Here is a 24,346-nt window from a genome sequence, read left to right as displayed (position 1 = left end):
TTCGGCTTTGGTTGTCATTGAAGTTCACTTATTGCACAAGATAATTTTGAAAGCTAACCAAGGCAGCTTATAGTTATTTGTGCCAATTACTTTGTATCACACATTACTTTTTCCAGCAAGAAAATAAAACTACTTATTTTTAAGAAATTTCTTGTAAAAATGTGTGAATTTTTTTTTGTCAATAAGTAGCTTCTAGTTTGATAAACATTTCACACTGGATTGTAAACGGAACATTTTTTTAAAAATTGCACCAAGAAAAATATTCACAAAAGACAGATTTTTTGAATTACGTTTATTAAAACATAACTGAATAATAAACAATGGATGGGGCGAATTTCAAAAAGAAAAATAGATTCAGATTAATTCAAAAGAAGTGGGGGGAAACGTAGATAATGGGTAATTAAACGGAATCTGTTTGTCCTGTTTACAGCGAACGATTTATCAGAAGTTTTCTCTTTCATAATTCATATACTTCTTCAAGTATGGTGGAAGTGGCAACGCAGCTATTCTTTGAGTGAGGTAATAAGTATGGCTGAACTCTTCCAAAATTTTGTTATTTGAATCTAGTTTAACACCACGACTGAATGTCTCCTGGGTGGTTGGTTTTGATTTTTTTCTTTTCTTTTTTGGTGGAAGTGAACTACAGCCAGCACTTGTGCTAGGCCCATCATCCAAACTCAAAAGCTCTCGCTTCAAAGCATTTGTCTTGCTTCTAGTAGATCGACTAGGCGGCAAACTCAAATCGAGAGATGAGCTCGGAGCACTAGTATTTTTGAATTTAGGCGAACTACCTGCAAAATCTTGGCCGACTGTCGCTCCTTTTTCAACCTTTGTGGAGCTAGTACTCGTTTTAGATACATTTTTCGATCGTCTTCCAGTTTTAGAGCAATTTTTTACTCCTTCCTCATCTTTAGACGAAGTGCTGGTCATTTTATTTTGACTTATTGTTGCTCTTTTAACTCTGGCTGATCCAACTCCACTAGGCTCAGCGTCACGTTTCGTCTTCTCATTTTCTGACAAGTTATCGACTACTTCTTTTGCCTGATGGTCTTGAACTACTGGCAAACATTTACCTTCCGTCGTCTCCTCTGATTCCTTCTCTTCTTCGCTGCTGTCAACTTCTTCCTCAACTGCATCTCGAACTGTCGTCAAACTTGCGAATTTCAAAACTTCGTCTTCCTCCTCTTCTTCTTCCCTGCCGCCGCCCACTTCAGAGTTCTCAGTTGAACTGGCGTAATCGACTTGAGAAGAGAAGTTGCGCAACAGAAAGGATGTGCGGTGTACGCTTCGCATCATCAGAGAGAAACTATCCAGATTTTCACCGCCACCATCATCATCACTATCGCTTTCATCGTTATTTGAGTCGGTGCCGCAGTCGATAATGAACAGCTTCAAGTTTTTCCTCGGTGGCAGCTTCTTTAGATTGTCTACCAATTTCGGGTGTTCAGTTTCTATATTGCTTCTTAGGTGATCACGAACTTTAAAACGGCATAGCTGAAGAAGCGTGGGAGGGATAATATCACCTGTCAAAAATGAATTTTTGTTACTTTTTTTTTTAATTCCACTTATTAGAAGATATAGGGTGTTTCAAAAGTAATAACTCATTTTATGGTATAAGATAACGAACTTTTCTCCTTACAATTTTTCGCGTGATCTTTTAATTGGATACGGCATCCTCAGATCGTGCGAACTTACCGTCAACAAACATTTCCTTTCCTGAATGCATACTTCGTTTAAACGAGAACTAAAAATAGGCGTCTGAAAGTAGTTTTCCGTTGTCTGTAAACACGGCTTGTCAAATTTATATTCAGTGTGGTTCGTTTTTTTTTTTGGCGCACTGTACCTCGTGGTAGTAAAGGCCTACCAGTTACACAAATCGAGAGGGATTCCACTATTATAATTCCATAACTTAATCTAAGAGAAATTGTAATCAAATCGTATAAATATAAATCGGACTCTGATTAGACTAACTCATTGAGACCAGAAATTTTATAGTTAAATCGTTATTTGTAATCGAAAAAAAAAAACAACAAAAAAAAAATAGCATTTACATTAATAAAGAATAACACAAAAATTAAGAAATACAATGCTTTCAGGAAGTAAAAAGTGCAGCAAATAGCGAACTAAACAAGTCTGTAATAATATTCCCCGATTGATTTATAGAGGGGAAAAAATTAGGTTACTTACGACCTGCTACATTAGGCGTGTTTTCACAGTTTCCAAACATTACGAAGTACGAAAAAGAAAGGAAATATAGTTTAAATACGAGTTATATAGCCAATGACGTTGTGCTGCATAAAGCATGATTTCAGTTTGTATACAACGTAAAGTAACAAAAACATACAGTTTTAAAGGAAGTTATAAAATCCCGATTCATTGGTTAAAGTAATTCAATAATTTTATTAACTTCAGTGGCAATCCGTCATCACTATAATCGTTAAACTCTCAAGTTATTTGGAAAACAGTCTAATATTTTCCAATCCTATGGATGGTGTTTTCTACACTAGGGAACGCTGCAAGCTCGGGACTGCCTAAATTTCCGGGTTACTGCTCCAGTTGTATTTTAAAGCCATTTGGCATCATTGTGTTTTGAGATTCTTGCAAACAATGCATTTGATTACTTATGTTTACTATGCTTGTGTTTACAATACTAAAAGTGTCAACACTAACGTAAGATGGTGCACAGCTTGCAACACGAACAAACAGTAATAAACAAATGGAAAGAGGCCAAATCAAGACTGCCAAAAAAGCGAGTTATTCAAAATCTAGCAACCATGTCACCTTTTTTAATAGTAAATAACAAAATAACTAAAACACATTTTCTCTCCAAACTCCCCAGAATTACATAATAACATTAATATCTTATGAAAGACGGCAGATTTGAGCTCAGAAATTATCTAATTTATTTCTTTTATTGAAAACATCGCCTATCAGAATAACATGTAGTAAGCAGCTGCAAACTTTTCAACCGGAACTAGAGTAGGTCCCGAGCTCGAGATTGTTATTGTTTACATTTCTATTGAAAACACCATCCATAACAAAGTTTCTTTTTTTTTTTTTTTTAAAATGCGGAAGGGGGCAGCCTATTGTGCAGCTTTTAGAACTCCTCCAGACTAAAAGTCTGGGGCTGTCGAGAGAGCGCATTTCGAATTCCTCGTAACCATGGTATCCGCCGCTACGACACGGGACTGATGTCTGGAGTTCTCCTGAAAGCCGCACTTTACTCTTTAGTTTCATTTTTTTTGTAGTAGCCAGGTTTGTTGCTTTCAATTTTTTTTTGAAGACAGGAAAGAGGTTTAACCTGTCCAATAACTTACTTGTGTCACACTTGTTTCTTTGTAGAGAGAGGGACAAAGTCTCTTCAAAAACCAGTACGTGTTTCAGTTTGGAACAAAGTCGAGGTAAATATTTAAGATTTTTGCCATAAGCTCGGCTAGCAGGTGACGTCACAAAATGAAGTAGTAATAATACTGTATTTACACTGCACTAAAGCAGCACAATGGGTTAATTCATTTTATAACCGTCTTTAAACAGTCGATCCAATTTTTGAGTTAACGACTATTGGTGTTCAACTGCAAAGCCTTGAAATTTTGAACAAAATCCAAAACACTAGGGAGTCCCTGAATTAAGTAAATTGGGAGAAATTTACCTCGGTTCAGGACTTTTTTGATGGATCTTATCCGCATTTGCGTTGTATGTAAAAGGAAACCACAAAACACTTCCATGCTTACCCAGACGGCAAGGGGATTTTAACCCATGAACCATTGAGGATATTTTACGTCAGCACTGTGGTCGATCCGAACCATGGGTTAGAGCCCCTTTGCCGTTAGGCTAAGTGTAAGAGGTTTTCAATGAGGGTTAGTTCCATCTATAAGTCCTCCACGAAGGCAAAATTTCTCACCATACTTGATCCAGGAGTTGCCTTGTCTTCCGGATGGGGTTCAAAACTACAAAGCTAGGGAGTTTAACATTAGTAGTGTTAAACACATAATTGGCTCGGCTGTTCAACGACGGTTATAATATGAGGAAAAGACTGCAGGTTCAAATGCGACTTTTTACGTGCAGAACGGTCAGTGAGTTAATTAAATAAAAATTTATTATCTTGAGAAAATGCAATAGCTGTAATTTATATATAATCATCAAACCTGATAATTGATTTTTCCCTCTTCACACAACAAATTTCTCTGTGTTAAAACTAGTTACGTACAGGTTTAAAAATAAATATAACAGAAGGTTTAAGTTGGAGCTAGGTCTGAAATTTGTCCTTTTTCCCACAGCATCTTTACGCGTTCGCCTACGGTTTGACATGACCAATAGCTTAATACTTGGTGCCAGAGGTACAAAATACAGGGGAGTAAGGAAAACCTTAAAATTTCATTTTACCATATACGAGTATATTCTTTTGAAAATAGTTGGACTACTGATAGATACTTCACAAGAAAACTTTTAATCTCTCTTTTGTTCATTGATATATATATATACGGAGGTAAAAAAAAAAAAATTTGGAAATTGTCAAATATCTAGCAAGATATATATCAGATCATAAAGTGAAACTAAACGCATTTAAAAAAAAAAAAAAACTAATGATGTCAAACTAGACTTTTTATTCCCACCCACGGGATCGGTACAATCTCGAAAACTTAAATATGAGCCTCAAATTTTTTTTTATTGCAGATTGGGATTCTCTGGAAAAAAAGTAAGGTTTATGCATTTTGCTTCAGATAACCAGGAAAATTAAAAAGCGTATGAACTGTTTAAAATGGTGGGTAACGACCCATCAGATTCAAAATAAAAATTCGATTTTTTTTTTTGTAACTTGGCTATTTTTATCTTCTTAAAACAGCCAAGTTACAAGTTAATTAAATAGGATACAAGCTGATTAAGAAATCAGCTTGTATCCTATTTAATTTTTCTCGGTTACATGTGAAACAAAATGTATAAACCTACAACGCAATCAAGGTTACTTTTTTCTGGAGAATCCGAATCTGCAATAATAAATAGGAGTTCATATTTAAGAATTCAAAGTTAAAAGATCGAGCTTTGTAACTTTTAAAAATATTGAATGTGACTATTTTCACTTTTTTGATCTGATGCATATTTTTCGAGATATTTGACAGTTGCTTATTTTTTTTTTTACACCCTGTATGTATATATAAAAATAAAAAATCCTTCATAGGCTGGAGTTTCTACGACAATTTAGCCAATTCAAATGAAAAGGCATTTTATTGATTAAAATCAATTATTTAACAGATTACGTTGAATTTATAATTTCCCATAGCAGAAATGTTGGTATTTGTATCCAGGGATTATGAAAGGGAATTCTTTGTAAGAATATCCTCAACTTAACAGAACGTCAATCAAACGTGAAAATTTAGAGATCCTACTTTGTTTAAAAACATGACGCCATTCACATTAAAAGGAATCATTTTATTTATGAGAATTATTGCCTGTTAATGCCTTAAAATGACCTTTTAATTGGCATATTGAGTTTTTACGGTTTTCTCTGAAATATTGTTAATTTCTATGTCACTTTCACCGGTGAATGTCAACAATCACATAATCGCTTCGGTGAATGTCCGAAATATTTGTTATTTCCGATTTGATATTAATTTATTCGTTTATATTATTATATTTATTCGATATTTCAATATCTGTTAAGGATAGATTAGGAGAAATACCAGGGTTCGGAGTATCGGTTAAATGCATACCGGGCAGTGGCACTTGACCTTAAAAGAACATTGATGTAGGGCATACCGGGCAATGGCACTAAACCTTAAAAAACATCAGTTTAGTGTATACTGGGCAGTGGAACTTAACTAGACCCAGCTTATATAATTGGGTCATTTACCAAAGCGACTATGTGATTGTCAACATTAACTGGTGGAAGACCACAACCACCAATTTGGGTCATTCACAGTATACTCAAAAATTAGTATCTTAAATAAAGAAGTTTTCTTTCAGTAGAATTTTTTACGGTTCATTCGCCATTTTCTCAAAAACTCAGACAGAGAATGAGTGAGGATTAAAGCAGGTAACATGGCAACACACAAGAGTTCACCTGTCGTCTCTTTTAACTGAAAGCTAACACATGGTTTCTTAAAGATAGTCTCATCAGACCACAATAGTCATTTCATAGAAAAGACACATGGCTTGAAATCTGTTTAACCCTTTAAGTGATTAATTTTTTATGTTAAATCCTTATTAACCACCTAATATTAATTAATCAAGTATTTGAATATTAAAGCAAGATAAATTTCTTTTGAATATTTTAATGATAAAAGCAGGGATGAGAGCAGTCAGAAAGTAAAAAAGAGGAAATCCAAGTATATATATATATATATCGCACTTTTTTTTTGTCAAATTTTTGTTTAAACTTGTAATCCATATGATTATAAATCCCGATATGAGGCTTTTAAATCACGTGAATATGAAACTCTACATCGAATTTAAAAAATGCGAAAATACAAATCATGATGCGTAATTTTTAGATCAAGATGCATAATTTTAAAATCGCGCGATATTACAACCGCAAAAACGAATCACGGCATTGGATTTTAAGCTCGCGTAGCTACATAGGGTTTTAAAAGCTCGTAAATACAAATCGCGATATTGTTTTTTTAAATCTCGTAAATAAGAATCGTAATGTTCAATATTTAAATGGCCTGAATAAGAATCGCAACGTTCAACTTTTAAATCAGGTAAATACGAAAATCGATGTTTGATAATAAAATCGCGATTTTAAAAATGCAAAACACGATATTAGATTTTTAAAAAACGAAACTTTTAGAGAATCTGAGTTTTTGATAAAAAGGCTGAAATTCGAGAGACAAAAAGCGAAAAAAATCTCATCCCTGTATAAAGGTCAACCAGTTTTATCCCAAGGAAATGATTTTTAGAGAAACTTCAGAGGGAGGAATGAGGGCTTCAATAATTTCGCTCCGCGGAAAATCCTCATAAAATATTTTAACTTGTGCAAAAAAAAAAAAAAAAAAAAAAAAAAAAAAAAAAAAAAAAAAANATATTTTAACTTCAGAAAAAAAAAAAAAAAATTCAGCGGAAATTAGCGGGAAAAATCTGAGAAAAAGCGGATATCCGCGGAAGAATCTCATCCCTGTAAAAGTTCAGTTAATGCGGAAAACTGGTTCACTTTTAAAGAGTTTGCACACATTAAAAACGGTATGGAGTCTTTCTGATGGAGGATATCACATATGATTATGAATAAGCTAAAGAATGTCCTATTTAAATAAACCAGATTTTTAAATAAAATTTTTAAAAAACTTGCTAGACCAAAATTGTTACACAATTTTTAGTTATACTGAAATCAGGTTGCCAATTCTAAATTGGTTTCATAATAAAATATAAATTATGACAATTTACAACACATTTTTTAAGCCCATGCAACTGTATGTGTAAAAAAAAAAAAAATTAATACATTAACAAAAGTAAAAGTAGAGAAAACTATTGGTTTAACAAACATAATATTTTGTTCAACAAAACTACTGCACGCCTGTGTTTATTTTAAATGAAAAAATTTGTAATGAAGACAACATTATGACTTGTTAAAATTTTATTTCGATAGCATATTATAATTCAATGTTGTTGTTTAACTATTATATAAATATACTTCAAAGAAAAAATAAAAGTGTTTTAAACCAAAGTTTACATAACTCAAAACTTTTCTAAATTTTTGCATTATTTTCATATATACAAATATACATGTATAAATTTTTCTACAATGTACTTTAAATTTTGTAAGGGATTTATACAATTATTGGATATAATTCAAGGAAGAAAAAAAGTTTGCCGATATTGCTTATTTTATAGTAATTAAATAGCACAATGAAAAGGATGTGTATGCTTAAAATTTATCTCTGAAGGAAATAGCATAAAAACGTATCTTCAAAAAAATCTAACAATGATATCACACGATCATAAAAAGGTTATGATGATCAATATTAAAATCTGCCACTAAATGGATTAATTTTCAGTTAAATTGAAAGTACCTGGTATTAAAATAAAATAAATGTTTAGGTTTTTTTTTTAAAAACATTAATAACAAAATGAAAAGTTGTGTGCGTGTGTGACAGCATCAGAAATACTGTAGCAAAAGCATTCATGGTTATAAAGGCGTTATTGGATATAATTAAGAAATTCCATTACTGGCCAGAGGTCGTTTTTTAAAACTTGATTCTCTTCTCAAAAATAAAATAAAATACCAATAATGGAAGGAATGCCTTTTAAAGCAATTGTCAAAATGTGGTAAACATTAAAAGGTTCACCGGATATTTTTTAGAAATAAGTGTGAAAGAAAAGTAGTTTTCAGAATATTAAAAAAAATATTCATAATAGTGCAGGGTTTATTAAAAAAAATAGAATGTGGTACATTTTTAATGAAAAAAGTGGTGACCCTTCATTTTGCCTTGTATTACAGATTGTGTACAACTAATTAACCAGTTTGTCGAAGAGCAGTTAAAATGAATGCAAAGTTGTATTTAAAATGGAAGCAATCAGAAACTAAACAATGTATGATTTTTAAAGTTCGTTCATTGCTAAAATGGTGGTTGTTTATGTTGGGCACTGTCTAGGACAAATGGTGCTTGTACGATGGAGGAACATAAATATCAGATCAGCAAAAACCATTTCTGAGGTCAAGCAAACACAATGACTTCCAAGGAATTTATTGGTCGTAGTGATGATGTGAGGTAATCGAAGAGTACTAGTCACTTATGTGCAGCACTCTGTATGATTAAAATAACCTGCCATCAAAAATCATAGTACAGCACGTTGTTCCATTTTGGAAGCAGTTGCCCTTTATCACTACTTTGCATTCGTTTTAAATGCTCTCATGCAAACTTACTAATCAATTATAAGCAATTGTAGTATATTCTTCCTGCTTTCTTTCTTAACCCTGAATGATAACGCCGCTACTGCTACTGTAATTTTGACACTATCATGCATATCCACTTTCCATTTGGCTATCATAAAAGATCTCCTTATTTCTTTATTATAAAAGATCTCATGTAACATTGTGACTACAATATATATATATATATATATATTTTAAATGCCTGTATGTGAGGTTTTTCAAACAAGAAAACTTGGGTGTTTTAAAAAAAATTAAATAATAATAATAAAAAAAAGAGTTGGCACAGCCTTATATAAATAAAATATTGAATTAAATACAGCCAAGTATATTGAATACATAATTCCAGAAAATAAAATATAAAAATTTTCTGTAGTAACTATAGAAATATTTTAACATTTTATATAATTGTAATACAACTAAGTTCACATATTCTCTCTCCTGTAATTAAGATATCTTAGAAGAAATGGTGGAAGGGGTAATGCTCCAATTTTTTGCAAAAGAAAATAAGTGTAAGTGAAATCAGAGTCCTCTTCATCGGCTTCTGTTTTTTCCTTTTCTTTTTTCAACTCTGCCACTCTTTTCCAAACAACAGTAGAAGCAGTACGCTTAGCTCTTCGCTTAGGTTCGGGTGAATCGGTCGTGCTGGCACCTGCCCCATGCTGCCTGGTATTAGAGCTGACATGTTTTCGCTTTAAAGTATTTTTTCTCTTGCTTCGAGTGGATTGACTAGGTGGCTGATTGAAATTGCTGTCAGACTCGCCGCTAGAATTCTGTGGCTTAATATTCGAAACAGTTACCAGCGAGAAGAGTTCGGTGTCGGAGGATTGCTGCTCTGTTTTATTCGTTTCCATGGTTAATTCAGTCTGACTCTGGCTATCTGAGGTATTCGGTGCCGCTTTAAAATTTTCTACGGCTCCTGCGTCTGAATCGCTGCTACTGGAGTGTCGATCCTCTTCCATTTGTCTGAGTAACTGAAGTTCTGCATGACGCCTTAGAAAATCTTCTAGGAATATTGACATGCGGGTGGGGAGTCGAGCACTGATGGTGTATTCGGGGCTGTCAGAGTCGTAATCGTAATCCGAATCACTTTGGCTATTGCTCAAGTCACTTTCATCAAAAAATGGAATGACGATGCGTCGCACTTGCCTTCTGGGTCTACTTTCATTTTTAATTAGATTAAGTTTCAGTTTTGGATGCTCTATTTCAACATTTTGTCGGAGCATAGAACGGATGTTGAATCGACATATCTGTTGAAGATTTGGAGGGGTTATGTCACCTACCAAAAGTTAAACACTATTAGTTAAGTTTAATTTAATAAATACAGGATGGTTCAAATTAAACTGACCTGTAGCTTCAGTTTTATAAAACATTTATGTCACATATGCAGTTGAGGTTTCCATAGGAAAAAGCAGTTTTAAATATTGCAAATAGGCAGTGTTGGAATTATAATAATAAAAAAAAGCGGAGATTAATGGAATATTTTGCGCATTTACATACAAGTGCACTAGTGAATGACTTGACAATCAACAATATGCACCCTTTACATTTGGTTTTAGTAGTAAAAAAAAAAATTCTAATTAGTTTAGTCCAATGGAAATCTCACCAACACGATTCATGTTTAAAGTTTCATTTGGTTTGGTTCAGTAGAACTGGAGCTATGAATGTTCAAGTACTATCAGATTAACCATCCTGTACAATATAATTAAGTATAGAAATTTAAATGTGAAGAAAATGTTTAAATGAAAATATCAAACAGTTCTGTAATACAAATGTTGTTAATCAATTACAGAAGAGTGAGATGACTTAAGGCAATTGCCATTTTGCTTACCTAGTAAGAAGAGGCACTCCCAGCTACAAAGCAGTTTGCGAGTAAAGACTGATTTCCAGACAGTCTATTTAGCATAATAAATCATTAATTTTACTTTAAACTAAGCTTTTTTTTTTAAAAAAAAAATATCTTTACAAGTAAGAGATAAAAAATGTGTACATGTTTCATTTGATTTATGAAAGCATACAGATTTTATTGGCACAAGAGCCGGAATAGGCAATGGATGGTCAACTGTATAAAGTTAGACCCAGTCCTGTATCTTCACTTAGTCTTTTGTCTATTCTGATGGGAAAAACTGCAAAAAATGCTTTTTGCTTCATTTAATAACAAAAAGCCACCAGGAAGAGCAGCAAGTATTAATAAATAAATAAATAAAAAAAACTGAAAATTATTTTAGCTACATTGGAATAAGGGTCGGCAGTTCGGTGAATGTTTTCATAGTGTTGTTCAGTACTAATTTTGAGATTCCTTTTCTTTTCACCCTGTACAAACAAGGGGTATTCAGCCAGTATTCGATAAAAATCTTAGTATCCATAAATTTTTTTCCTAGAGTAGGGTTACACCATTCGTGGCCGGCAGGCCACATATAGTCCACTGACTGTTAATGTGCGGCCTGAGAGAGCTTCTGAACACAATAAATTTAAAAAAAAAAAAAAAAAAATATTAATAAATAAATGAAATAAAATATATCCAAAATTTTGAATTGCACAGATTTTATTGTACATTTCTGTTGCTTCCCGATCACTTTTTCAGCTGTTATTGTAAGAAATTCTGCATGGTTTTAAAAACCCAATATTTTTAATACGATATAGCAATGTGCTAAATTCGAATTTGAGTAATCACATTTTGACTAACTTTATTTTTGCTGATTTCATAGCAAATCCAAATGATGTTTCAATGTTTTTTTGACAATTAGAGCTACCAATTTTCATGTGGTCTTTAAAATCTTGATACATTTATTACGATATTACAACTGGTAAGTTATGAATCGTGCATTTAATTTATCACTGTTTAACGCGACTAATGTGTGCCAATTTCATCGTAAATTTAAATATTTTTTCCCTTCTCATTTTTAAAGGCAGCACTTAGGAATTATATAGAAAAAAAATGAAGGTATCAGTTGATTACCATAGGACCCATGTTTGTCGATAGAAAGTAAACCTTCTGATAGATATGTTTGTTTAAGAAAATGCTTTTCTTTAACTACATATCAAAGAAATTTAAGAGAAAGCTTGACGCGAAACTAATTGGATTATTCACATTCAAATTATGTTTGTATTTGTTATTCTGAGTTTCGTATGTAACTCATAATATATAGATTTTATTGATGGCAAAAGCCCCTAAACAATTTCTCATCAAATTTTAGTTTAAAAAATAATAAAAAATATTGGCCTCTCAAATGTTTAAAAATAAATGACTAGGAAGAATTTATTGATAAGAAGTAAATTAATAATTATTCATGAGTCAGAAAAAAATTATTTCATGCAATAATTTCAACTTTAAATTGCAAATGATTTTTTGGGCTATGAAATGTATAGGTAGTAGGTATGATATAATTTTTTACTGGATACACAGTTGCATGGGCTTGGGTAATTTTTAAAAAAATTAAATTTGATTAAAAAATTGCAGAGAATTGTCATGACATTCAGTATACTTACTAATTTAACTTCCCATGCATAAGCAATAAAGTTAAATGCTTTTATCATGCATTTTAAAATAACAAAATATACATTTCTCAAAAGGATTTATATTGGTATTTACAAATAAATTTACAGATATTTAAGGGGAAAAAAGCTAAATTAAAATTAATACAATTCACCAGAATGATTAATTTTATGCTATATTATCTTTAAAATCTAAAATTTATGAATAAAAGTAGGGTAGATCAGTTCTGATAACTCAGCGTGAATAGTAATACAAACAACCAAAGAAAGTTGATTTATCTTTGTACTGGAGAATAATGTTGGAAACCATAAGAAATGCAAAAATAAAAAAGTTATAAAACTCTCATAGAAAAGTTTCTATCCAGATAAATATTTTTTACACAGCCACGGACATCCTGGATCAAAAGATGCCAAACTATGAGAAATTTTAACTTTAGAAAGGGCATTATTATTTATTGCCATGGACTAAAGTTCTTAACTTAATTAAATTAACTTTATGAATTTCAAAACTCAATAAAAATTGTATAAAAAAATTTACTTTTAATGACACTAATCTAGTTTCAAAAGCAAAGTTTTGTAAAAATAAATAAATAAATAAAACCTAAGTAATAGGAGAATAAGGCAGTTAAAAACATTCAAACATCTAATATAAGTTTTTAATTTCTAAATAATATATATAAAATTATACACAACTTAAATATCAATCTAAAATCTAATAAAGACATTTTTCTGAAAAAAGAATCTAAGTTTTGTAAAATTGGAATAAAAAAACTTAAATTTTTAAACAAATTTTGCAATTAAGACATTTGAAACATAATTTCCTTAGAGTTATATCTTTAATGAATGAGAACTAGAAAAAAAAATTCAACGCTAAATGCATCTTAGACTTGGAGGCTGGGCAGCTCCAAGGAGCAAGGCACATCAACCAGAGGTCTTATGTACCCAGTATTTTGCAAATGTACCTTACAAAATTAGCACTTTTTTAAAAAACTTTTTGGAGTGTTTCTTTTATTTTTTTTAACGATAAAAGCTGGAAATTTAAATTTTCATAGGGAAAAATTTTTTTCTTAGCAATAGTTTGCATTTAGAACTTACCAAGAAAGGTCATTGGCATCATAGGTATTTTATAAAAATTAGAATATAACAGTGAAAAAGAAATACTTACATTATTCTTCCAGGTAATATAACAGGTACAGGTATATACAACAGTTCAGGAAGAAAAATATATAATATTCAGTGAATTTGAGATAACTAGAAACTGAGGAGGTCTAGGAAAAACTTGGGAAGTGCGACTTTCAGGTAGTTTTGAATTTCAGATCACACAGTAACGGTACTACTTTGATATTTTAATAATTTTAGAATGAAATATTAATTTAGGAAATACTTTAAAAATTTTTTTTGTTGCTAATATTGGTGGTTTTCTTTTTTAAAAAATCTATTATTTAACATCAAAGTAAGCCTTTTTGAGTTATTACAGTCATGGGTGTGGGGGGGGGGAGGATAGATGACATTGATATTTTTTTTATGAACACTAGGGTTTAAGCCAGGGTTCATTGATTTAATCCAACTGATGTTTTTTCTTTTCTTCCCCCAATAAAAACTCATTTGAATTAAATAATATTTTCTTTAAAAGAGAAATAATCATTTAAAATGCATTGTAATATGAGGTTTTCAAAGTTTTTTTTAATTGACTTTCATAGATTTAAAATTTCTCTTAGTATTAAAAATCTTAAATAAATCAACTACATTACTACTTTATTCATAATAAATTACAGTATTTGTGAAATGGCATTTTTAGAAATATTATAAATTCGTTAAAATTTTTCAGAATGCACATAAAGAACTAAGTGAAATTATAACATAATTTTTTTTATACTTCCTTCTTTTCGCAAAAAATCAAGATGGCAATGAAAAATCTACCCAATCTTAATTTTAAAACATTTCATTTTAACACTGAAAATATATTGATGAATTTACAAGTATAGCAGAATTTTAAAAGGAAATTATTGTATATGAAATAAAATAAAAGGTTTTTCAAGATGAATTCAGATAATAGTGTCGTTCTTTATTGTAATAGTTTGTAAACTTGGCATTAAGGTATACGGCTTTATTTTATCAATTCAAGAATCTATTTAAAAAAAAATCTGCGAATTTAATTTTGCGATATTTATTTATTTTAGCCTGTTTTACAGTTGTTAATTATGATACATTTCCAATAATTTTGAGCCTTGGATTGAAGATATTAACTTTTTCTCTTAATGATTGTTAAATAAAGTGTTTCAATAAACAACTTTCATTTATAATCGAAAATGTTTTTTAGTCGTGGACGTTACGTAATTTTACTGCAGCTTTTTATTGGAATAAAAATTTATACAAATAGGCACTGGGAAATTAAGAACTGATTAGTGCAATTCAGACAGATTCAGTTGGAATGTTCTATAAGTTCTTGACAACAATAAATCAAATATTTTAATTTGTTTACATTTTGATCTGTTCTGTTACTTTATTATTTTTTTACAGAATTAAACAAAATATTGAAAAAAGAATTAATAATTAAGTAACAGGCATGAGTTTGGTAAAAAATCTAAAAATATTATGCCCAAAACACATAACACACACACAAAAAAAAAAATTGATATTTAAGCAAAAAAAGTATGTAAGTAACATATAACCATATGTATATGCTACTTATTAAGGTATTGAAAAAAAAAAAGTTTATAACATCAAAATATCAATATTTTTTAAAAATTTGAATACGAATTTATATGTATGATTTTTAAATTATATGAAAATGAATCGTAATGAGAAGTATTAAATCGTGTGAATAGAAATAACTTTCTGTGAGATATTTAAGTTGTGTGAATATAAATTCCAAGTAAAGGTGTTTAAATAGCGCGATCATTATTCTCAATGTGTAATTTTAAATTGAGTGAATACAAATTGTGCTGTGTTATTTTAAATAACAAATATTATTTGTGATTTTAAATCCAGTGAATGTAATTTTAAATCGTGTTTACATAGGTAGGAAAGAACGTAAAAAAACCCCCTATATTGTTCAATAATTCTGAAAAGCAGAATCATTTTTAAAAGGCATCATTTTTCTTTTTATTAAATTTAAAGAAAACAAAAAGCAGAAAAATAACTCATCCCTGAATAAAAATTATGATACAATTTGTAAAACTTAAACAGGATTATTCAAAAAGTCAATAGTCGAACTATTGTTAACGTTTAAAAGTTGAATTAGGATGCAATTATGAAGCTATTTTCAGAGTTTATGCCACAGAACTTATCCATTGTTTAACCCACTGACAGTTCTACACATATAAAGTCGTTTTTTAACCTGCAGTCTTCTCCGCATTACAAAAATGGTTTTTCCATGCGCTTCGATAGAAAAATAGTGTATAGGGGAGTAACATTCTCATAATTTTGCCCTTTCACTAAACCGCAAGTGGTTAAGACAAAGCTAAAAATTTAGACATTTCTTTTTCGAAATTAAAAAAAAGAAGCAAACTAAATATAGAAAGACTATTTAAAGAACTAACATTCAAAATATATTTGATAAAAAAATATTCAGTCAAGAATTAAAAATAGTTAAAAACCAATCCCTTTGGCATTTATCAATTAAGAAACTTAAAAGCCAAGTTAGTCATATATATTTATACGTAAATACTTAAGTTTGTGTTGTTGACAACTAGGACTGGGCGACAAATCGATGCATAGCAAAATATCGATGTAACGCATATATTAGCAGGTGACTTTCGTTTTAGGCGATGCATCAGAAATCTGATTTAAGCCGCCGGTATAAGACAATGCTCGTGGTTTAACGATATAACATGTGAGGATCCTTGGTTACACTCACGCTGTCACTGTGTTGATGTACTATTTTGATTTCAGCTAGCTGCGAAGATGTTGATTGCGTCTAGCTATGAAAACGACGTTAGTTTCGTAATGTTGAATACCGAAAAGCGAATTGAATCAGAACTCCTGGTTTAGTGCGAGGATCAGCGTTGAAATATAGAATACAATGCTTAGCTTCCTTATGCGGCATTTTTGTTATTGGGATTTTAGGCTTCTTGGAGATTATTTTCAGCAGGACTTACGTTATTTTCTGATCGATGTTCACTTTATTTCGTTGGGACTTAAAGTTTCTTGTAAATTATTTTCAGTGTGAGTTTTGCTACTTAGCGATTGCTTTGTTGTGCATTATTATGTCACTTTTTTTTTTTTTGTCTGTCGGGATTTAATGATTCTTGTAAATTATTTTTAGTAGACCTACTGTTACTTTGCGATCGCTGCGAATTTTCTGCTATCTTACATTTTCATTCTGAACTCAATCTAATAAATTTTAAATTTAATTTTATGATAAATTTAAAAGTTTTTTCCCCGACTTTTAGGAATTAGAGCAACAAAAAAATTCTCGAGCATTTGAAATATTTTTTTCTTTCCTTTTCCGCTCATGCGATATTTAATTCAAGGAATTAATAAAACATGATATTCATTCCCTCTTTTATGCGTTTTAAAATTTACAAATGTAAATAATTTCCTCCAAAATAAGTGATTTCAAAGAGTTAAATGGGAGAATTTCTCTAAGAAAAGTTCTGATACTCATTTGCTAAATTATATTCACAAAATACAAACATACACAATTATTTTTGTATTTGAATAACTATTTTCTGGATGTAAAACCTGAGAAATAATTTTTTTTGCACTGTTAGTATGTTAAATTTCACAGAAACGAAGAATTTAGATTATTTAAACAGAAGAAAAATATTTAAACCCATATAAATTTTTTACGAAAATGGTCCGCAAAAACAACTAATATATTTTAGTTTGCGGACCGCCAGTTGGTAATCACTGTTATAAAAGCATTTTTTTAGAATTAATATTTTCTTTTGTTACAGATTTATTCCTTTTGTTTATTTGATTGATTTAAAGATTTCTGACCGATCATATGTTAAATTGTGATGCCTAACAGGCGATACATTATGATATAAAATTTCTTACACTGCCCAGTCCTAGTGACAACTAGGAAAAGCAGTTGGTCTTTCCCTAAATATTAAATAAACAAATACATACCAAGTTTAGCATGGTCTATAGTTTCTCCTTTCTTTGTAGACGGAGGAAGAATAAGAGGAGCAAATGATACTGATAAAACCTTTACAGTAGTCCAATTTGTTTCATTCACCCTTGTAATTTTTAACAGCTACAAAAAATTACTAATATAGTAATCAGATACATAACAGCATTTGAAATTGAACATTTAAATAAACAACTTTAAACTTTATAGCTCAATATCTGCTATTCAATATCATTCAAATTTTGTATTTTGTCATTAAATTTTTTTTTTACCTTCTTTAAAATACCAAATGTTTTGATGATTACTAAATAAAAGAATTATCTTTACATATTTTTTGTGTTAAAAAATAATTACTCTGGATAAATGAATTTTATAATTTTATTCCTAATTTTTTTATTAACTAAAAAAAAAAGTTCCGAAGATTTTGATTTATTTGTGCAGCATATAATTGCTTAAGAGCTAATATAACTATGTGATATTTTAAAACCTAAAAGTTATGATTGCAAGGGGTATGGTAAGCAAATTTCTTTTTGTTCTATAAAATTAAGAGTTAATATAACTGTTTGCAATAGATTTCCATTTTGGGCTATGACAAAATTAGCTTTTAATCATTTAGATTTCTTAACTTTAAATTTTTCATAAAAACACTGGCAAACAAATTGTTGCTGTGTGCTTTTGCAGTCACCTATCATCAAGTAAGACTTAGATCTTAGAAATTATCTTATTTTTTAAACCAAATGTAAATATCAAAAATGTATACATGCACTAAACCAGAGAGTCAAGAAATTTAAAGTTTTCAAGTTTCTAGTTGTTTATTAAAAAAAATGGAAAGATCATTTAATAATGATTCGTCTCATGCGCTATAGTATGTAAAATGCTCCAAAAATCATGAGAATAGAAGTCTTGACTTGTCCTTTGGGATGTGTAATTCACCAAAATGGAAAAAAAAAAAAAAAATGCATGAGCATATTTATGTGGTCAAATTCAAACTAAAAAAAAAAAAAAAAAAAAAAAAAAAAAAAAAAAAAAAAAAAAAAAAAAAAAAAAAAGCTTTTACTTGATACAAGTGTTGAATCAGTTCTAATTAAAAACTCTGATTTCAAATATAACTCTTTCCTTATTTTGAAATTCTTTGTTTTGTCTATCAAACATTTTGTCTTCCATTTGTCTTTCTGTATACAATCTTAAAAAGTTAAAACATCAATAGATAGATAAGGAGGTAGATATTTGTTTTGCTTTTATTTTCTTTAAGTTTATTTTTCAAATGTTTAATGCATTATTTGAAAACTGAATTTATATTATTTCACATAGAAGTTTTTAAAATTTGAAAATTTAAAATATTAAAAAATGGTGCCGCATGCAAAGCTGCTCAGGTCCATTGAATTGTAAACACAGAAGGAAAAAATACGAAGAAATATTATGATGGCCTGAGTGTTTGAGATAGGATGCAAAGGCATGAAACCCAGGTCATAAGTCTGAGTGTAGGCGGGTCTGTAATCCAATTGACGTAGAAAAGATAAAAGTATTGAATTAATATTATCTGTTCAGCAACAATTGCGTCAATAATAAACAAAGTAGTTTTTTAAATTTTTACAAAATTAAGATTAAATAACTTTAAAAAAAATTAAATTGTCCCACAATATTAAAAATAGAATTTAATTAAAAAAAAAAAATTATTTTACAGCTTGTACAACAGAATTATGCATTAAGAAAGGACTTTATCTAGGAAATAATTAATTCTCTACTTATTAAGAATTTACACTACATTTTGAATTTGAAAATTAATTTTTTTAAAATTTAAACATATTTATGTAAACACAAAATGTAGTACTATTTTAATAAACTCGTTACGATAAACTAATTTAATACAAAAAAAAAAACTTTTTGAAATATCTTTAATTCAAACGAGAATTTTTTTTTCTGTATCTTTCTATGCTTTAAAGTTAACAACCAGAGAATGATTAAAATGATATATTTACCTTATCATTTAATGGCATAATTAATATTCCATTTATTTTAACTAGATTTTTTATATATGCTTCATATTCTTCAGGACATGCAGCACCACAATAAACTCTATCATACTGTTGAACGTTAGCATCTAAAGTTAAACAGTTGCCACAAGTAAAAACTGGTTCACAAAAATCATGTTCATCCACAACTTTTGAGTTCTTCAGAAACTCATCTAGTCTTTCATATGCATACTCAACAATATCTTCATGAAATTCAATCCCATGATTTATACCATACTGACCTAAGGGACAACAAAGAATATGAATTAAGAGATGTCAAATTTTACTATGTGCACAAAATTCTATTCACAAATGAGCAAGGATGGCAAGTTTCTTCCACTGTGGAACAAACCAACCTGGAAAAAATAGGTCTCTTCCTACCTAAGTGGATGAAATTAAAGTACCGAGAGGATGTTTTATAACCAAAATATTTTGACTAACATAAAATTTCCTTGACAAAGTTGCTGTTGGAAGCACATCAAAAACCAATTATTTATCTATTTCTTTTATTTTATTGTTATCACAATTATTTTTCTATTTCATTGCAGTTTATAACTTTAAGAAAAGAAATTAATTTATAATCATTTTATGTCTTCTTCATATCATTCTAATGGTTAAAAAAAGTCCATTCACAGAAAATCAAACTCTTAAAAATTTCTCCTAAAATTCATGGAGTAATTCCTAAAATTCTCCAAGAATATCCATGCCTTGCTCGGGATTTGGAGCCCAGAACCTTTTTGATGCAAAGTCCTGTCGGCTTATTACATAATATTAAATTTTTTTACAGTGTTAAGCAGGGTTGGCAAGATTTTGCCGCAGGTGGAAAAAACCATGGTAAATACCGGTAAAAACCGTCCTGGCAAAAACAGGTTTTTGCCAAGCAATTTGGCAAAAAGTGGCAAAAACCTATATTTCCAAGATGAGAGGACAAAAACATGTTTTTGGTACGAAATTATTCCTAAAATTGAAATATATAGTATAAATATAAATAATTACAAAAAAATTAACAAAATTATTATTCCATAATTAAATCATAATGTAATAATATATGATTTTAGTAGTTTAAAGCATTATTGATTGGAAAATTTGCAATTATTCTCTTTTTCCAGTGAAATGAACTTGTTTTAAATTAATATAACTATAATTTAAAGCATAAAATATCTATCAAGCTTATTGTACAAATAATAATTTTTTATAATACAATAATAATAATATTATACAAATAATAATATTTATTTATTTGTAAAAAAACATTTATTTAAGGATTCTAAAATGAAAAGAGGTCAAAAACTTTAATGTTTTAAAAATTATTGTCTTTATATTAATTATTAATATGTTAAAAATAATTCTTTCATGTAATGTATCAAAATTATTATTCCTTATGATTGATTTAAATTTGTTTCAAGTATTTTGTAATAATATTTAATCAGCAATTTAGATAATTTGGTTTTTACCAGTTTTTGCCGGTTTTTACCAGTTTTTGCCGGCAAAAACTCCAACCCTGGTGTTAAGTAAGTGTCCTTTAACTAAAAATACCTTTTTCAGTGAAGGAACACCCTGCCCTTTTTTATTCCTATGAGGAACTTTGAACAATGCTTTTTAAAAAGTAGCAGTAAATAAATCAATTAACAAAATCAACCAATACTAACCTAAGAGTAAACCAGCCATTGTGCTTAGATATCCACTACCACTTCCAAGATTTAAAAATGAGAGGCCAGGTTTCAATTTCAAAGTTTCCATTACCACAGAATAAACACAGGGGGCTGATAAATGCAAATTTCCCATTCTCCAGGCTATATCCTTGTAAGCATTTTGTCGGTGGCTAGGGTGGTAATAATTACCTCGATCCACAGAACGGAATACACGCTGTATGGCCGGTGTCCTGATAAATTCTGCATCAATAAGATGGTCAATCAGCTCATCATTGCTCTTACCTGGACTGACAGAGCCTCCAAGAGCATAAAACAACCTGTGTGCATAAATTGTATAAGATGATAGCTACAATATTTAAAAAGAAAGTGGCATAAAATACATAGCGAATGAAAATTTTAAAAATAGAATTTTTTTATCAACTAGTTAGGGTCAGTATTAAAAATAAATGTTTTGGATTTAATTAAATATTCTGAAAAACAATTATGGAACTTTTGTAGAAAGTATTCTTTTTACTCAACTAAAACTGCTCTGGTTTGAAGTAAAAATTAATCACAAGAGTTGTTATTCTTACGGGGGTAATATCTCATCCCTCTTTCCAAACAAAACCCTTCGATTTTCAAACATTGCTCATAACAAATTATAGATTTTAAAATTATGTTTAAAAATTGGTTTGAGTTTAAATTTCTTAAATTGCTAGGATATAAATTCATGTTTCTAAATTGGGAGGATAACCAATTTTGAATCGCTATGAGTGAGTGAATGATAAGAACTATGAGTGTGCTAAAGAAAAACCATTGATAGACCAAAAATATTAAATTAATACATAGTATTATTATTATAGTAATATTAAATTGATAAAAACTCTACATGGGTTAAAGATAAACAAAATATAGGCATTTCAATCAGAAATATAATTTTTTGTATTTGTAGTCGGTAAGACACAAATACAGGACAAACAATTGGTGAATTACAAGACATGGAACTTGTGTAGAAAATATTTCTTTTTTATTTTTCAATTAAAATTGTTCTAATTTTAAGAAAAAAATTAAATCCAAGAGTTGTATCTTAACCTCCCTTCCCCAGAAAAAAAACCTGGATTCTGAAACATTATCTATCGTGAAACATGAATCATAGATTTCAAAATTATGTTTAAAAATTGGTGTGAGTTTAAAATTCTTAAATTGGTAATTTAAGCTAAAATGGATTTCAAGTTAAATTGGTTATTTAAGTTAATTCACATTCCTAAATTGGGATAACCCATTCTGAATCACTATGATAGGAACTATAAACTGAGTTGAGTTCAAATTAAGTGAGTGAACGATTCTTTATTGGGTGTATGAATGATAGAAAAAAAAACATTGATAAGAATAAAATTAATATATAGTAAAAACCTTATATGTGTTAGTTTTGAAAGATAAAAGTTGAACAAGAAAAATATAGATATTTCACCGCGAAATTTTTTTATTATACTTGTAGGTAATATGAATGGAATGAGATTTTATATGTATAAAAATTATTATGAAATATATATTTCACATAATTTCTTCAAACTAAGTAAATTTTTATTTATTATTAATTGATTATTTTGCTACTCAAATATTCCTTTAAACTAAAATTGTTCTCTTTTATATTAAAAATTAAACCTAAAAGATTTTTTTTCTCACAAAGATCCATGTTTATATTAGATAAAAACTGCATTAATTTAATTTCCTTTATCTGAATTTCAAATATATTACTAGAAGATTTTTAAAATTTTGGTAGATAAAGAATTTGTATAGATTATGTAGCCAATACTGAACCTGAAAGTCTTGTCAGTCATAAGCTAGTAGGTAATTAGTTGCAGAAGTAGATAATAGATATTAAGTTAATCTCTAGATAAGTCCTTAATTGTTAAAAAAATTGCATAATTTTATCAAGATAAACACTAAACTAGAACATTTTGTACAAGAAGCATTCTTTAGATGCAGAACTACATAACAAGAGGGATTTTATCTGACATTGTTTACTAAACAATAATGCTAGGAAAGCTCATTTTAAGGGAAAGCAAAATTACTAATTCTCAAAATTGCTTAGTTTCAAAATTTAAACTCATTTCAAACATCCATTAACATATTTTATGGCTAACTTAATATTCTGAAAAACTTACAGATAGTGTGAAAAATACTTATAATATTATATGTGGGATAGTCATTAAAATTGAGTCATCTTATTCTAATACAATTTTAAAAGCACTGAATATTCCATCGCAGCACTCTATTAAACGAGGCTTATGTTTTCATATAATATGGCATAAGCTTAAGAAGTTTTTTACAAAAATTGTCATTATGAAAACTATTAGACTATTAAAAACTGGAATAATAGTCAAGTTAGATTGTGCAAATTTCTTTCTTTATTCTATTTTTTATTGATTGTACAAATGACGCTTTAAATTGAATCGATAATACAATGCAAAGGAAATATCGTCTTTCAAGTAAGATCACAAAATATTGTTAAGAAAAAATTTATTGACTTGATATTAATTAATGGAGCTATGTTCTTCAAATCTAAAGTCGTTCTGTATAAAATGTAGTTTCAACTTAGTAGTTCTTACTGTGAAAGAGATCTCGCCATCAAGTCCTTGTTTTCACTAACCAACAAAAAATTAAATAACTTTTCTCAGTAGCTAGTGAAATGATGGATAATATATGGTCTTTTCTAGTAGTGAATAGAATATACGAAATACAGAAATTTGTTATAAGTCATATAAGCCATTACATAATTCTAATATCAGAGCTGGAATTAACGAATAATAATAAGAAATGTTGATGATGATGAATATTTTGATATTTTAAATTAACTTTCATGTATTTACTTGTAATCTTTAGTTTCAAAATGCTGTTGCTTGATAAGATCTTGGCAACCGATACTGATATTTCAGTACGTAATTCTCATTGGTTAATTTTGTCATTGTTCACATCGCTATCGCTCATTCTTTATTGTGGGTTTACTAGAAATGTGTATTTTTGATGCTATTGGCGATTTTCAATTCCGTTCTCCTCTGCTATGAACTGGCATTATAGTGTAGCGGGAGAAGTTCAGAGCCTTTATTAAAAATTGAATGTTTCATATAATTTAACAAATTCATTGTGAAATGTTAAAAGGAATCATCCTTGGTACCCTTATAAGGAAACTAAATGATCTACTCAGGACAAGAGAAAGCATTTATTGTATATTAAAAAGTTAAAGACGTTTTCTATTCATTACTTT

At 29.5% G+C, this 24,346-nt stretch overlaps 1 protein-coding gene across 2 annotated transcripts; it reads right to left on the bottom strand.

Moving 5' to 3' along the window:
• Positions 1-275: 275 nt before the first annotated feature.
• Positions 276-24,015, bottom strand: LOC107456186 (protein-L-isoaspartate O-methyltransferase domain-containing protein 2). 2 transcript variants are annotated; one of them, XM_016073973.4, is made up of 5 exons: positions 23,691-24,015; positions 21,097-21,416; positions 19,415-19,689; positions 17,435-17,561; positions 276-1,523 (listed from the first exon to the last, which is right to left on the bottom strand). In XM_016073973.4, exons 1-5 carry the CDS (start codon positions 23,708-23,710, stop codon positions 442-444), a joined length of 1,824 nt encoding a protein of 607 aa, XP_015929459.3. In that variant the 5' UTR covers positions 23,711-24,015; the 3' UTR covers positions 276-441. The 2 variants fall into 2 exon arrangements, with proteins under 2 accessions (XP_015929459.3, XP_021000939.2); XM_021145280.3 differs by lacking the exon at positions 276-1,523 and adding an exon at positions 7,550-10,142 and having other exon boundaries at positions 23,691-23,973.
• Positions 24,016-24,346: the final 331 nt, after the last annotated feature.

The sequence above is a fragment of the Parasteatoda tepidariorum genome, chromosome 6 (assembly GCF_043381705.1).
Source record: "Parasteatoda tepidariorum isolate YZ-2023 chromosome 6, CAS_Ptep_4.0, whole genome shotgun sequence".
Classification (NCBI taxonomy): Eukaryota; Metazoa; Arthropoda; class Arachnida; order Araneae; family Theridiidae; genus Parasteatoda; species Parasteatoda tepidariorum.
This window is presented reverse-complemented; position numbering and strand designations above follow the sequence as displayed.